General features: G+C 50.8%; 1 protein-coding gene across 1 annotated transcript in view; it reads left to right on the forward strand.

The window, feature by feature from the left end:
- RAMP1 (receptor activity modifying protein 1) overlaps positions 1 to 12,693 on the forward strand; it is a 56,265-nt gene extending 43,572 nt beyond the window's left edge. The window contains exon 3 of the mRNA XM_054477340.2: positions 12,108 to 12,693. Coding sequence (XP_054333315.1) covers positions 12,108 to 12,363 — 256 coding nt within the window. The 3' untranslated portion in view covers positions 12,364 to 12,693. The remainder of the gene's footprint in view (positions 1 to 12,107) is intronic.
- Positions 12,694 to 13,162: the final 469 nt, after the last annotated feature.

The following is a 13,162-nucleotide window of genomic DNA, read 5'->3' on the forward strand; positions in this document are numbered from 1 at the left end:
CATCTGTTCCGTCCGTGTGCGCGTGCGTTGAGACACATGTCATGCCATCTCAAGAGGCTTGGGATCAGGGTTGGTTAACTTTTTTAAATGAACTGGCAAGCTCCACATCTTTTTCTTTCACATTAAGAATTTGCAGTGGCTCACACCTCCCACACCTGTAATCCCAGCACTTTGGGAGGCCGAGGTGGGAGGATCACTTGAGCCCGGAAGTTTGAGACCATCCTGAGCAACATAGTAACACCCTGTTTCAATTAAAAAGAAAAAGAATTTGAAAGAACTGCCTGGGATCTAGTGCCTTTTGAAACAGCAATTCTTTAATAACATTTGACATCTTTCTTCTTGGAATTCCTCCTTTTTAAGTCGATATTTGATAGTTTATAATTTAACCAAAAAGTTTCCCAATTCACCGAGGATTTTCCAATTTTTAACAAACCTTTTTTACACATTAATCTCTCATACTTTTTCTTTTCTTTTTTTTTGTTTTTTGTTTTTTGTTTGTTTGTTTAGGACACTGTCTGGCTCTGTCGCCCAGGCTGGAGTGCAGTGGCGTGATCTTGACTCACTGCAACCTCTGCCTCATGGGTTCACGGGATTCTTGTGCCTCAGCCACCCAAGTAACTGGGACTACAGGTGTGTGCCACCACGCCTGGCTAATTTTGATATTTTCAGCAGAGATGGGGTTTCATCATGCTGCCCCGGCTGGTCTTGAACTCCTGACCTCAAGTGATCTGCCCACCTCGGCCTCCCAAAGTGCTGGGATTACAGGCGTAAGCCACTGCGCCTGGCCTATATTAGCTTCTAATAATTATTGATGGACAAATTATTTGCCATTTGGAGAGATTTATTTTGTTCTTTTTAAAAAATATCTTGCTTTGGATACTTGTTTATTTTCATTTATTTTTGTTTAATAAGATAATTTACAACTATTAATTTTTCTCAGAATTCACTTTTGCCCTATTCCATTCATTTGTACACATAGTATTGCCGTTCTTGTTTTCTTAATATTTTGTAATTGAATTTTTAAATTCTCCTGTGACTTCGAAATTATGTAAATGATCTTTCATTTCCAGGAATTCCATTTTTTTAAATTTATCCTTTTTTTAAACTAATTTTTAGTTTTCAGTATTGTAGCCTGAGAATATTGACTTATGATTTATACTCTGGGGATTTAATGAGTCTCTTTTTGCTGCCTAACACGGACCCAGGGGCCTTTGAAAAGCTGGCTGAGTCTCTGTAGAATGGACCCTTTATCAGACAGTCACTGCATCGGTTTATTAACATTATTTTTCATAGTCATTTTATGCTACTGTTTATCTGCCTAGCCTTGGGAAGTGTGTTTAAGTCTCCCACGTGTCTTGCGTTCCTGGCAGCTGCGGGCTGTCTGTGCGCTGCGGCGCGGTGCTAAGTCTGTCCTGGGTGGAGCATCCCCATCAGCCCCACTGATGGCCCTTCTCACCGGCCTGGGCCGGGTCTGCTGGGAAGCCTGCACCCCTGCTCACCTTCTGTCTGCGCCTCCTGGGCACATCCCTCTCTCGCTGTCTTCCTTTAGCCTTTGTTTCACTTTGCCTTGGCCGCTGTGACCAGAGTAAGTGGGATTTTTGCTCTCACGCTCCCTGCCCTGGTGGTGTCTGCAGTCTGGTTGTTGAGACCAACAGTGGGTGAATAATCACATGAATTCATGGACAGCCACAAAGTAACACACATCTATGAAGGAAAACTCCACTTTGCTAGGGGAGCCAAATATGATTGAAGCATCCAGAAAGGCCTCTTTGAGGACGTGACATTTAAGTGAAGGGCAAGCATAGGGTGGCCTTGTGAAGATGAGGCTAAGAGCTTTCCAATTAAAAGGAACAACATGTGCAAAGGTCCTGAGGCAGAACGCTGGCCACTGTGGCTAGAATGTGGCCAGCAAGAGGGAGGGGACCCAGGTGAGCAGGGAGTGTGGCTAGAATGTGGCCAGCAGGAGGGAGGGGACCCAGTTGAGCGACCCACATGGAGGCTTCTGAATCTGGGACAGGTGTAATGGTGAGCACTGAAGGCGTGAAGCAGGGGTGGGAAGGTGTGGACGGTGGGCTTGGGCAGGGGCCAGGGTGTGGGACGTGGCCTGGAGAGCCCGTGGTAGCTGAGCCCAGCATGCAGAGTGGAGGGTGGTGGAGGGGTTTGATGGCTGCCCCTGACTAAACTGGGGGAAGCAGAAGAAGGGGTAGATAGATACCAAGCCCCCGCATACTCACTCACTGTGGAAAGGTGGAAGCTGGTATGTGAGTGGTAATAACCCATCCACCAGGACAAGTCACTTCTGCCCCATCCTGGGCACAGTGATGGGGCCTCAGGAGGGGAGTGGGGAGGGCACCCTTGAGGGAAAGGGGAGCCATGATAACTCAGGGGATAGGCATGGCATGGGGGCCCTGAGTCACATGTGTTCACAGCCAGAAGTGAATGACCCAGGCTTCAGGTGGAGGAGGGAGGATGGGGAACTCACAGGTGCAGCCCAAGCCCAAGAGAGAAGGAGCACTTCGCGGGGGATGCGTCTCCTCCGGGGGCTGGTAAGGGCCGGGGAGCTTCAGTGAGTGAGGATGCCCCACTGCCAGCTGGAGCAAGTCTGGAGTGAGGATGAGGCGGGGGCCTGGAGCAAGGGCGAGGTGGAAGAGGGAGGGGTCGGGAGGGATCGGGAGGAGGAGGAGGGGCTGGGAGGAGGAGGGAGGGATCAGGAGGTGGAGGAGGGGCTGGGAGGAGGAGGGAGGGGCCAGGAGGAGACAGGGATCAGGAAGAAGAGGGGCCAGAAGGACAGAGAGATGGAGGAGGGAACAGGAGGAGCAGGAGGATGCAGAGGTCCCCGCAGAGGGGGTGGGGGGGACACAGCAAGGAGGAAAGTGGGGTCCTGCCCCCAGGGCCCACCCCGCGCCCCCACTCACCCTCCCACAGAGCCCCTTCCTGCCTCAGAGTTGGGTCCCGCGGGGCCCCCAATTCCACGCAGGAGGCCACTGAGACTGGAGAGGCCCAACGCCCTGTCCCCGCTCCCTGTCTGCACTGCACGCCTCCCCCATGAGCTGCTGTCACCAGAGGGTCCCAGCCCCGCCTGCACATCAGAGCCCTCTGGTGGGAAGACCCAGGCTGCCCCAGACACCAGGCACGGTGGCTGCAGATGCGGTGACATCAACATCTAGTTTCCTGTGAGCCTTCCTGCTAAAATGAGCTGCTAAATATAATTATAAAAAGTACGTATGCTCAAGGTAGAAAACCCAGAAAACCCGAGAAAGTTGAGAGAAAAGTCCTTCGTGTTATTACCATCCTGGTGGGGATCACCCCTGTGACATTCTGCTGTGTCCGCCTCCCATGTGGACCATTTTACCCCAATCCAGGCTGTTCATGGTACCTGGTCTAACCTGCTGCTGCTTTTCAAAACTTTATTTATTTATTTATTTAGCAGAGAGACCGAGTCTCACTAGGTTGCCCAGGCTGGTCTTGAACTCCTGGCCTCAAGCGATCCTCTTGCCTCAGCCTCCCAAAGTGCTGGGATCACAGGCGTGAGAGCTGTTCTTTTGCCCAGCTTTAGAACATAAATATTTTTCCACATCTTAAAATTTTCTTCCTAAATGTAATTTTAACAGCTACATAATAGAGCCACTCATAAATAATTTGTGTGACCCCTGTCCTGTAGTTTGCTGTTTTTCATAATTATAAATCTGCAGTGAACACCTTCTTACATCACTGTTATCTATATTTCACATTATTAATTTAGGATAATTCCCAGTAATGGAATTACGGGGTCAAGAGGTATCCATGAGTTTGAGGTTATTGATACATATTGCCAAATTGTGTTTCAGAAAAATTATACCAGTTTATCTTCCATGAGGAATGCTGTGAGTGCCTGCCTCAGTATCCTACACCTTCACTAGCATTCAGCATTCTTTTCTTTTTTTTGAGACAGGGTCTCACTCTGTCACCCAGGCTGGAGTGCAGTGGCAGGAACACAGCTCACTGCAGCCTCAGTCTCCCACCTCCCTGGGCTCATGTGATCCTCTGACCTAAGCCTCCCAACTAGCTGGGACTACACGTGCATCCCATCACTGGCAAATGTTTGTTGTTGTTTTTTTTTAAGACAGAGTCTCGCTGTGTCGCCGAGGCCAGAGTGCAGTGGTGCGATCTCGGCTCACTGCAAGCTCCACCTCCCAGGTCCACGCCATTCTCCTGCCTCAGCCTCCCAAGTAGCTGAGACTACAGGTGCCCACCACCACACCCGGCTAATTTTTTGTATTTTTGGTAGAGACGGGGTTTCACCGTGTTAGCCATTTTGTATTTTTTTGTAGAGACAAGGTCTCACTATGTTGCCCAGGCTGCTCTCAAACTTCTAGGCTCAAGCAATCCTCCGGCCTAGGCCTCCCCCAGTGTTGGGATTACATGTGTGAGCCACCACGCCCAGCCTAGCATTCTCATTTTTAAGAGGAATGCCGTCTGGATGTTTGGTCTTTCATTTCACGTGCTTAGTAGTCATTTGTATTTCTAGAAGAAATATTGGGCCAGGCTCAGTGGCTCACGCCTATAATCCCAGCACTTTGGGAGGCTGAGGCGGGCGGATCACGAGGTCAGGAGATCGAGACCATCCTGGCTAACACGGTGAAACCCCGTCTCTACTAAAAATACAAAAAAATTAGCCAGGCATGGTGGCGGGCACCTGTAGTCCCAGCTTCTCGGGAGGCTGAGGCAGGAGAATGGCCTGAACCCAGGAGGCAGGACTTGCAGTGAGCCGAGATCGCGCCACTGGACTCCAGCCTGGGTGACAGAGCAAGACGCTGTCTCAAAATAAATAAATAAATAAAAATAACTAACTAACTAAATAAAAGCCAGGTGTGGTGGTGCACGCCTGTAATCCCAGCTATTCTGGAGGGTGAGGCAAGAGGATCACCTAAGCCCGGGAGGCAGAGGTTGCAGTGAGCCAAGATCATGCCACTGCACTCCAGCCCGAGCAACAGAGTGAAACCCTGTCTAAAATAAATAATAAATTTTAAAAAGTGAATGTAAAGCCAAAAGTGCTTTCCCCTGAGATTTTCTGACGATTTAGACACACATTGCCTGGTCACCTTTTGCTCAAGTATGAACTCAGAAAGGACAAGAAATGTATACTTCATGAGCCAGTCAAGTGAGGACCTGTATCTTCATCTTAATAGGAGACTAAGGCTTGAACAAGCGAATGAGGTCTCCAGGATCACTCTGGGTAAGAGGTGGAGCTGGGATTTGAACCCAGGTCTGTGAGTGACAGGGCCCAGGCTCAGATATTTCATATTAGGGCCAGCTGGGGGTAGCTGGGGGACAACTGCAACCCCAGGGTGTCCCCAGAGTAGAGGACTCACCTGTGAGCATCAGTGATCACACTTTCTTACCAGCAAGTAAACAACCATGAACTGTGGTGTCGGGCCTTGACTTGGGACCCAGATACGCTGGAAACTCCCATCATAGGATTCAGGAACATTCCGAGCAAAGTTTGCTTTGAACCCCAGAATAGAAGGTCCTAGCCAAAAATGGATAATTACTCAGTGACATGAGAACTGAAACTTTAGGGAGTTAAAGCCAGGGTGTATTTTTCATGACTATTTTGGGTCCTTCAGTCCGTTCTGTGTTCTTTTGGGCAGAAGAATGTCTGTACTCTGAGGGGACTTCTTTATCACATCCTCACTGACGGAGCTCACAACATTTATTGAAAGTTTCAGCTGTCACTTCTGTATAAATAAACAGGATGAAGTGGGCAGCCGACTGCACATTAGAGATATTTTTAGACGTGGGTGGCGTTGCAATCCAGAAGGCTGACATATCAAGGAGAGAGTGCCTGGTCCCAGAATAGCCCACCCACACACGGCCCTATCTGCCTCCGCGTGGCCTCCTGCATTGGCTCCTTCCTGTTCTGTTTGGCCAGTGCAGAGATGGCAATAGCTCCTCCTAAAAATGCCACAGCTCCGCTCCTCAGAGGACAGGGGGCAGGGTTCAGGATCATGTGTCACTGGATCTGCAGAACACCAAAAACTAAACTGCCTGCGGGTTTGGTGGGTCTGAGATATGGGAGAGGATCATCATTCAAAGCAGCATTCATTGGTCAGATGCAGTGGCTCACGTCTGTAATCCCAGCACTTTGGGAAGCCAAGGAGGGTGGATCACCTGAGGTCAGGAGTTTGAGACCAGCCTGGCCAACATAGTGCAAACCCGTCTCTACTAAAAATAGAAAAATTAGCCAGGTGTGATGGACCGTGTCTGTAGTCCCAGCTACTCAGGAGGCTGAGGCAGAAGAATCGCTTGAACCTGGGAGGCAGAGGTTGCAGTGAGCTGAGATTACACCACTGCACTCCAGCCTGGGCAACAGAGCGAGACTGTCTCAAAAAATAAAAATAAAAAAGGCAGCGTTCTCACTGTTTAGCCCTGTAGTTGAGAAGGCTGGACTTGCTTTTCAGCAACAATAACATGTCTAACATTTACCGTGGACCAGCCACATGACATGCACCCATTCATTTTTTCCCCACGATGAGACTCAGACCATCACGACTTCCTGTGGCTTTTTCCACTTCTGTTTTCTTCTTGAAACATGAGTCCTTGTTCACCTGGAGACACCAGACACCCCAGTGCCCACAGGCAGGGCATACTCGCTGCTGCCTCTCCCTCGTCATGCCTCATCTACTAGGCCTCTTGGATGGGCTAAGGGAGGCCCGGTGCACTCAGGGCAGTGACCCAGAGGGCAGCCAGGGAGGAAAAACAGTGACCGAACGATAGGGGCTGGGGTAGAGGGGCGCTGGGATGCCAGAGAGGCCCCTACTTTTTCTGTATAGCCTCTTAAAGCCCCCAAGGGTCTCCTCACATTTGATTTATGGCCTCTGATCCATTTACTCACTTTCTAGATTAAATATAAGGAAAAGTACCCCTCTATTATCTTCATTTTCACTGTTTTTGGAGCCCTTCATCTATTTATGTGGATCTCAAATTCTTTCTTATGACTGAAGAACTTTCTTTGACATTTCTTGTAGCACAGGTCTGCTGCCAATGAATTCTCTCAGCTTCCTTTTTCTCAAAAGGTTCTTATATCAACCTCTTTTTTTTTTTTTTTTAAGACTGAGTCTTGCTCTGTCACCCAGGCTGGGGTGCAATGGCATGATCTCAACTCACTGCAACCCCCGCCTCCCATGTTCAAATAATTCTCCTGCCTCAGCCTCCCGAGTAGCTGGGATTACAGGCATCTGCCACCACGCCCAGCTAATTTTTGTATTTTTAGTAGAGATGAGGTTTCACCATGTTAGCCAGGCTGGTCTCAAACTCCTGACCTCAAGTGATCTGCCTGCCTCGGCCTCCCAAAGTGCTGGAATTACAGGTGTGAGCCAATGTGCCCAGCCTCAACCTCATTTTCAAAAGGTATTTTTTTCTAGGCATAGAATTCCAGGCTGACAAGAATGTGTTTCCCCTCCCCGCAACCTCTAATACTTTCAAGATGTTGCCCATTGTCTTCCCGCATGACAAGCCTCTGATAAGAAATTAAGAAATCTGCTGTAACTCACTGTTCTTCTGTATGTCTTTTTTCCTCTGACCTCAAGATTTTTTCCTTTTTCTTTGGTGCTCAGCAGTTGGAGTTTGATGTGTCTACTTGGTTGTTTGCTGTTGTAGCTGCTTTGTTTTCTGTCCTGTTTGAGGGTCTCCTAGCTTCTTGGATCTGCGATTTTATGCCTTTCATTATTTTTTTAAAAGCCTCAGCCATTATCTCTTCAAATATTTCTTCTGCTCCATTCTCTCTCCTCTTTCTGAGACTCTCACATTATGAGTTGAGGTTGATGTCATTTACAGGATTGTCATGTTACACAGCTCTTGGATGCACTGGTTTTCCCTCACTTTTTTTTTTCTTTGTGTTCCAGTTTGGTTAATTTCTACTGACATATCTTCAATTTCTCTCTTTCCTCAGTTTTTGTGTCTGCTGATGGGCCCATTGAAGGAATTCTCTCTGATGCCATATCTTTTTATTTCTAGCAACTGTCTTTGACTTTAAGTTTTCACCTCTCTGCTTAAATTCTCCATCTGTTTGTGCATACTGTCTACCTTTTCCACTAGACCCGTTATTATACTAGCCATTCTAACATACCTGTCTAATAGTTACAACATCTAGGTCGTCTCTGAGTCTAACTCCATTCATTGTTTTGCCTCTTGACAATGGGTTGGTTGGTTTTTTTGCTTCTGAACAAAAAAAATATATAATTTTTGTTGAATGCTGAACATTCATGTATAGAACAGAGGTGACTACGGTCAATAGTATTTACATGTGGAAATGGGTAAGCCTCTTCTGTCAGACTGTTGGTGTGGGATTTGAGTCAATCTTGTTAGGAATTGAGCTGGGTTTGGGATTTGTCATTGTTATGGTTATCTTCAATGTACCATAGGCCTCAAGTACCTCCAGCAATGAGCTGCCATTGCCTTGTGCCCAGGGTTGGGACTAGGGCACTGGAGGCGATTCCTCAGTGTGGTGCCCCACCCTCTGCTTTTAGCCTTCTCTTGCCTGCCTGTGCTGCAGCATGGATCTCACCCCACTTTCTCTCGGCAGTAGACAGCTGCTGCTTGTTATTCTACCAAGGTTATGTTCAAGGCTTGGGGAAGGTTCTCTGTGTACTGGTCCAGCCTCAGTTTAGACAGGCCCTTCCCTGTGCCCTTCGCCCCAGCATTCCTGCCCCTCTTCCCTGTGGCAAACTCTGCCGGGGTATTGGGTACGACTGTCCTGTCCCTTCCCCAGCGAGAAGAGACCTCTGGTTTTGTTGTTGTTGTTGTTTGTTGTTGTTGTTATTGTTTTTGAGACAGAGTCTTGCTCTGTCACCCAGGCTAGAGTGCAGTGGCGTGATCTCGGCTCACTGCAACCTCCACCTCCCGGGTTCAAGCGATTCTCTTGCCTCAGCCTCCCTAGTAGCTGGGATTACAGGTGCCCGCCACTCTGCCTGGCTAATTTTTGTATTTTTAGTAGAGATGGGGTTTCACCATCTTGGCCAGGCTGGTCTCGAACTCCTGACCTTGTGATCCACCCGCCTCGGCCTCCCAAAGTGCTGGGATTACAGGCGTTAAGCCACCACACCCAGCCAAGGCCTCTGTTTTGTATGGTGCAGGATCATAGGCCAGGATGTTTTCCTGGTGCCCTTCCAAGGAAAAAGAGTTCCTTCCTATCCTTCCCCCAGCCATGGTGTGTCTTTGTCTGTGCCCTGGGGGTGACAGGCTGTACTGTTCCTCCCTTAGCAGCCTAAGGCATCTGCTTCCCGGGAGAGAAGAGTCTGGGATGGTGGAAAGGGCTTTGAGCCTGTTCCTACCCTGGCTGCAGCCCTGGTGGCACAACTTCCACAGCAAGCCTGGCATCATGGATACGGGGGTGAAGGGGACTCGGCACCTGCCCTAGAGGCACTCAGGCTGCCCCCATGGGGCAAGGGCTCATTCAAGGCTCACTGGCTTACGGATGCCCACTGTAGCCTCAACCCTCGGTGAGTGCGACTTGGACCCAGACAAGGAAGTGTCCAAGCTGTGGCCAGATCTGGCCACCGGGGGCAAGGGACAGTGGTAAGGTGTGAGACCCATACAGTCACATCCTGGCCCTCTCACCCGGCAGCCTTCCAGCCTTCCCAAACCTCCATTTCCCTGTCTACAAAACAATGAGTAACAGCGGTCCCCAAGCATGAGCGAGCTCACACATAGGCCTTGCCGAGCCCGTGCTTGTCATGCAGGGGTACCCAGTGGACCTTCATGATAGCAGCAGTTATCATGGAATGGTGACAACAGTGAATGCCACCGAGACCCCTTCAGGCCATCAGTCCCTAAGAACAGGCTCTGAGCCCCATGAAACGCCAGAGGGGCCTTTCTTCCTGAGTCTCAGGGCTGTTCTGTGAAGCAGGAGGTCACAGGGGGTTGGGGGGAATGCAGGACTGGAGACAGAAGGAGCCGACATGGTCTGGGCTCTACCCATGGCCAGTGATGTCTCAGAGCCTCAGTTTCCTCTGCTGGAAGAGGCACTTGACACCCACGTCCTGGGTTGGAAGATGGCATGGAAAAGCACCGATGGCCGGGTCCACTTGGGTTTTGTCCACTTCATTTCAAAGGGCATCCTGTGGCCTACAAACCCACGTCTATGGAAAAAGTTGTTCAGAAACAGATGGCGTTTGCTCTCCCCAGAGAGCCCTGGGGAGCAGAGTCCTGAGAGCACTTAAGGGCAGGGTGGGAATGAGCTCACCTGCTGCGGCTTCGAGGGTTAAAATTCCTGGAGCAGAGGGGACTCCACGATGGCTTCTCTCCAAGCCAAGCCCAAGGAACACCCCAATGGCACACCCTCTGCCCGTGCCGCCCGGGCCCCTGGCTCAACACAGCCACCTCCACACCCTTCCTTCTAGCCTGGTGGCAGCCATACCTGTGGGTAAAGTCACCTGCAGCCCTGGCAGGATAGGGTCAGGGGCCCTGTGGTGAAGTCCACACGGGGTCACATGCACCCGGTCACACACAGAGAAGAACACAGTCACACCTGCACACACAGTCACACACAGAATAACACAGCCACACCCACACACACAGTCACACACAGAGAAGAACACAGTCACACCCGCACACACAGTCACACACAGAATAACACAGTCACACCCGCACACACAGTCACACACAGAATAACACAGCCACACCCGCACACACAGTCACACAGAATAACACAGTCACACCCGCGCACACAGTCTCACACACAGAATAACACAGTCACACCTGCACACACAGTCACACACACAGAATAACGCAGTCACACCTGCACACAGTCACACACAGAATAACGCAGTCACACCTGCACGCACAGGTTCACACACACACAGAATAACACAGTTACACCCACACACAGAGACACACACAGAATAACACAGTCACACCTGCACACACAAAGAATAACAATTACACAGGGACACACACAGAGAATAACACAGTCACACACCCACAGAAAATAACAAGTTACACTCACACACAGGGACACACATACAGCGAGAATAACACAGTCACATACACATAATCACACACAGAATAACACAGTCACAGTCTCACACACACAGTAACACAGTGTTACACAGTCACAAATAGAATGTCACACACAGAGAATAACAGTCACACACACAGAATAACAGTCACACCCACACACAGTCACACACAGAGAATAACAGTCACACCCACACACAGTCACACACAGAATAACACAGTTACATATACATAGTCACACAGTAACACACAGAATAACAGTTACACAGTCACACAGAATAACAGTCACACACAGACTAACAATCATACAGAATAACAGCTATACACACACAGTCACAGGGAATAACAGTCACAGATAACAGTTACACAGTCACATAGTCATACACAGAGAGTAACAGTAACACACAGTCACACACAGAAAATAACAGTCACACACACACAATGTCACACACAGTCACAAAGAGAATAATAGTCACACAGTCATACGCAGAATAACACAGTTACAGTCATACACAGAATAACAGTCACACACAGAGAATAACACAGTCACACACACAGTCACACACACAGAATAATAGTCACACAGTCACACAGAGAATAACACTCACACATTCAATAACAGTCACACACACAGTCGCACACAGAATAACAGTTACACATAGTCACACACAGTCACACACAAAGAATAACAGTTACAGTCACATACAGAATAACAGTCACACACAGACGCGGCACCAGCCTGTGACCTTGCCCAGGGTGGCAGAAGGAGCTGGTGGCCGAGGAGCCGGTGGCAGAGGTGCCGGTGGCAGAGGTGCAGGCCTTATTGGCCACCCAGCCTGGCTTGTCCTCCCGGTGCAGACAGAGCTGCCAGAGGCCCCACAGCCACGCCAGGGCTTCCTGCACCACCGGCCGCCACGCAGGTCGCCTTGGAGTCCCCTTGGAGCCGTCGGGGCCCTGCCCTCCTGGATCCAGGGCCACTGCCTTGGCGCCGGGGCTTCTCCGAGCCAAGCTTCAGGGCCGCATGAGAGGCCACGGTGCAGCACCCCGGGCTGGGGTCCCGCGTTGGTTCCCCCGCCTGCCCAGGGTCTCACCACCTCCTCTTCCATCCGCAGGAGCTACAGGGAGCTGGCCGACTGCACCTGGCACATAGCGGAGAAGCTGGGCTGCTTCTGGCCCAACACAGAGGTGGACAGGTTCTTCCTGGCAGTGCATGGCCGCTACTTCAGGAGCTGCCCCATCTCAGGCAGGGCCGTGCGGGACCCGCCCGGCAGCATCCTCTACCCCTTCATCGTGGTCCCCATCACGGTGACCCTGCTGGTGACAGCACTGGTGGTCTGGCAGAGCAAGCGCACCGAGGGCATCGTGTAGGCAGGGCCCAGGCTGCCCGCAGGTGCACCCAGGCTGCAGGGTGAGGCCAGGCAGGCCTGGGCAGGGGCAGCTTCTGGAGCCTTGGGACAGAGCAGGCCCACAATGCCCCCCTTCTTCCAGCCAAGAAGAGCTCACAGGAGTCCAGAGTAGCCAAGGCTCTGGCATTAACCTGGAAGCACCCCTGGCTGGAGGCCACCGCCACCCTAGGAAGGGGGCAGGGACGTGACCCCGACTTACCTCTGGAAAAGGTCCCAGCCTAGACTGCTTACCCCATAGCCGCATTGGTGGATGAGTGGTTTGTGATTAAAAGGATGTTCTTGAACTTGGAAAGACTCATTATCTCTGGGTACCCATCACTGGGAGAAGGGTGGAAACCCAGGCCCTGTGGACTCTCTTTCCTCTGACAGGAGGAATCAGGGGCCTTTGCTCGGGGGTGACATTGGAGCCAGTGCTGAGTGCACTGAGGTGCTCCTGGGGATTCTGGGGCCCTTGCTGCGCCCCCCCCCCCGGCGACACAGTCCAGACGAGGGCTGGACACACTGAACTCACGGACCAGGAAGGGCTGGGACCCTCCCCACAGATACCTGGGGCCTCGGGTGCAGGCTGTCTTCTTGTCTGTCCCCGAGGCATCACCGGGCTTGGCCCTCTGCCCCTCACCTCCCTGCTCTCCATCCATGCTTCTGCCCACATCCCTATCTGTAGCTGGGCTTCCAGAAGGCTCTAGCTCCCCAAAGGAGCACCTCCACAGTCCCTCCTGGGTGTCCCCTGAGTTCAGACCCCTCCTCTCAGGCCCCTGCAG

This window comes from Pongo pygmaeus, chromosome 11 (genome assembly GCF_028885625.2).
Source record: "Pongo pygmaeus isolate AG05252 chromosome 11, NHGRI_mPonPyg2-v2.0_pri, whole genome shotgun sequence".
In the NCBI taxonomy this organism is placed as follows: Eukaryota; Metazoa; Chordata; class Mammalia; order Primates; family Hominidae; genus Pongo; species Pongo pygmaeus.